This window comes from Kryptolebias marmoratus, linkage group LG19 (genome assembly GCF_001649575.2).
Source record: "Kryptolebias marmoratus isolate JLee-2015 linkage group LG19, ASM164957v2, whole genome shotgun sequence".
Lineage (NCBI taxonomy): Eukaryota > Metazoa > Chordata > Actinopteri > Cyprinodontiformes > Rivulidae > Kryptolebias > Kryptolebias marmoratus.
Genome location: NC_051448.1, coordinates 12,756,598 through 12,760,378, shown reverse-complemented (window position 1 = coordinate 12,760,378; position 3,781 = coordinate 12,756,598). Strand labels below are relative to the sequence as shown.

Genomic DNA, 3,781 nt, shown 5'->3' with positions numbered 1-3,781 from the left:
CCTTCAAAAACGCTCCACAGAAATAAATTTCACTTGTCTGAATTTTTTATGTACAGATATGCATCTTTTAATGGTTTAAAATAAATAAAATAAAATAAGAAAAGTCTAGTTATTTCCATGCAGTGTCCAGAAAGAGGTATTGTTCAGCTTGTAGGGCAGCACAACTGCTTCCACCCACCTCCATCATCATCATCATCATATGAAATTACTTTTTTTCACAACAAAAAATAGTGGCTGGTAAAATATTTGAGTGGCTGGTAAAAAAAAATTTCCACCAGCCACTATGGCTGGTGGACAAAATTTTTAATTTCCACCCCTGATCCAAAGCTTCATTTCCTCCCTCCTTCCGTTGCTCTCTTGCTCTCTTTCTTCTCCTTGTTTAGCATGTTTTTATGTCTGACTTGATCATATTCTTAGCTGAGTTCTCAGGAATAATAAATAAAATCCTCTTTTCTTTTTTTTTCCCCTCCTCTGTCACGAGGGGCTGTGTCTTTCCTGATAAGCCTTGATGGCTGTCCTGTTTTTGCATCACTCAGAAATGACTTTGCAACAAAGTGCTGCTGAGTGTCCTCCTTTGATTTTGATCCCGTAAACCTGAAGTGTTTTCATTGCAACCAGTCTATGGCATCTTTTCTTTTGCAGGTTTTTATAGCAGCTTTTATGAAAGCTCAGAACTTTTAATACGGTGGATTATTGGATTAGTGAGTTTTGTGTGTTTATTGTGTAGTCATGCACTTTTGCTTTTATTTACTCATTTCTTTCTTGTTTGTTTGTTTTCTTCTCCTTGCCCCCCCCCATCCATTTTAGTCTTTCCACCAAAGACATCGAAGCCCGAAGTGATTTCCTCAAACTGTTTGAGACTTTAAAAGGCGACCCCGAGGCCTTCTACAGCCACATGACCAAATACGTTCTCCCAACTATCGAAGGAACAGACTTGGGCCGCCTGCTTTACTACTACACCTTAATAGATGCTGCAGGGTGTGAGCCTTATGTCACCACCGCCATAAAGCCAGACTCGCACGTCAAACTGCTGAAGAAGCTTCGAGCTGTTGCCAACGGTAAGGTTTACTCCGATTTTATTTTTATTTTTCTGGAAGTGACAAATCCACTTAAATATAACTCTGTGAATATTATAAAAAAGGAGCAAAATCTAAGATATTGTTGTAATCTTTCAATTTCCTCTACTTAAAAAACTAAAAACGATAAACTAAGTGTGAATATACTCCTTATTATTTAGGTCAGAGAGGCTTGAATTGAAAGAGCTTTGATGAAAATGAAATTAGGTGTTAAAAACCTGAACTTAATTCCTCATGACATGACTGACTGCTTACATACAGCTTCTGACATTCTTATAACCACAACAAGTGAATGCAAAGTTTAAAAATCCAAATCTCTAATATTTCTCTCTGAAGAAAAGATAAAACATACCTGACGACATCTCTTCACTTTCAGAGGTACACATTTTATCTTTTATCTCCTCTTGTCCCTTGATCTGATTCTCTTCTCTATTTTCCCGATTGGTTCACGCAACACTTTCCCAAGCTGGAAAGAAGCAGGGTTAAAACAGACTGCACACAGTTGTCTGTAAATGAAAATGACACCCATCCGCCTGCGAATTACTAGTCAAATCACCCGACACGTTAAGTGCTGCAGTGACACGGTTGAAGCGAGTGTCACCTGTTCGGCGCTCAGGCTGGAGGATGTAAAACTTTCGTTGTGTACGGGGTGAAAATGTTGTCACTTCTCGGCAAAGTTCAGCAAAGGTCAGCCGGGTGTCAGCTGCGTTTTCACGCCTGGCTTCCTCCTGCTGCTGCTGTTAGCGCCACAGCTTTTAGCAGTGACACATGCCTTTGTTTAACGCACGTGCACAAATCAGAAACACACACCTCTGACTGATCTGCATCAACATTTAAATGCGGTTTTATATTAAACTACCAAAATGTTTCCAACTTAAGGCTTTTATCATCAGAAGTGCAAAACAAAAACATCTAGAATTGAAGCTTCCTGGGCGGGAAGCGAAACGTCTTCATACAGAATGAAAGTCCAGTTTATTTTTTAGTTTTTTTTGTTTCATTTTTTTTTTAGGATTTGCCATGTTATGAATTACTAAGAATCTACACACTCGGTCATCAGTCAGAGCTGTTTCTTGTCCCAGTAGATACGTTGCAGTTAGACATGTAACGCTCTGGTGAGGGATTAAGTAATTGATCGGCTGTGAAGCTGCTGCAACATGAACTATAACACATGCACACGGACACATCCACTAAATCAAATAGATTTATTTTCTGATATATCAACTGACTTTGTGACTAACTTACACTCCCTGTACTGAATACAACACAGTTAAAAACATAACCCAGATTATTCACACACCTTGCAGTGAGATTGACACACGGCCTGCTGTCGTGTCTCTGGAGCCAACAACTTTCTGCTAACGCTGGCAGATTCTTCCATGCTCACACACTCATTTGACTCAATTACACGAACACACGAAAAAGCACACGGCCGGATGTCCTTACAGAGGCAGACAAACAGGAAAGAGACAGATGGTTTGCATCCAGTATTTATCACAGTTTCAGACGCAGCACCAGGTGACTGTCTGAGTGGACTCTAGTGAGGAAGATGACGAGACGCTGCTCGTCTGAGGTGAAAACAGAAGCCGAGAGGCGAGTGGGTGGGGCAGAGCCAGACAGGGAGAATCAGAGTACATGTGTAAGTGCATGTAACTCTCATCTGTGGTTGAAGTGTCCGTCTGGGGCTGTCTGAAAGTATTGCGTGTGTCTGCGTGCTCGGCTTGCGAGGCTCTGTGTGTGCGTGAGTCCTGTGTTGACGAAGCCCTCCCCGCAGACGGGGCCGGTGTTTAAATATTTAAAGCTCGGATAGACCACGTTGTTGCCACAGTAATGTGTCTGTCTGCACCGGAGACGAAGAGCATGTCACCAGCTCCCCCAGTTTTACACACACACACACACACACACACACACACACACGCTTGCTGCAGTGGTGGACATAATGCACACAGACAGATTCAGTGTTAAACTGCACACACACAGAGACAGCACTGCTTTCATTCACCAGACACACACACACACTCTTTGCTGTCCACATCAGACTTTTGTTCTCGCCTGAGTGTTTCTGTGTATTCCTAACGTGTAATGGGTTATTAAACATCCTCTGCATATAAATCCAACACGCTGCATGGTTTCCTCATGTCGTATGTAAATACAGCAGTGCAGCTTTGACTGTTTGCACAGTAAAACCTTTACTGTCTGTGCCATAAAGTATTTAATGTTTCTCACACAAAGCAGCTTCACTGCTAGCACAATTACCAGACAAATAGAAAACCTGACCTTATCATCATTATTTCTGCACTTTTTCCTACTCCAAAGCAAGTAATCTAAATGGTTATTGAATTTACTTTGTTTGTGGTGAAATGCATTTGTGTTCGTCGGAGGTTGTGACCTAAGGAATAAATACTTTATCAAAGGTGTGCATAATAATTAAGCTGTTTCATTACTTACCATAAAATGGGCCAAGGGGGAGAGTTAGTCAACAGCGAGAGGTCAGAAATTTCTAACTGCCTTTTTGATAATTAGAACTCTTTTACCCACAGGTTCAGAGAAAAAGAAGAAAGAAAAAAAAAGTACATTTTCACATAACTCGTTATCTTCCACTGACATCGTTTTCTAGACCCTCTGCCTGCCCAGTCTTTCCATAAGTCCAACATGTCAAGCTCTCAGAGACGTGGTGAAAGTAAAGAAGGGGCGAGGGGGTGGGTGGG

General features: G+C 41.4%; 1 protein-coding gene across 1 annotated transcript in view; it reads left to right on the top strand.

The window, feature by feature from the left end:
* nbas (NBAS subunit of NRZ tethering complex) overlaps positions 1-3,781 on the top strand; it is a 174,465-nt gene that overhangs the window by 109,124 nt on the left and 61,560 nt on the right. Inside the window, exon 44 of the mRNA XM_017427358.3 lies at positions 808-1,058. Within this exon, the coding sequence (XP_017282847.1) occupies positions 808-1,058 (251 nt within the window). The remainder of the gene's footprint in view (positions 1-807; positions 1,059-3,781) is intronic.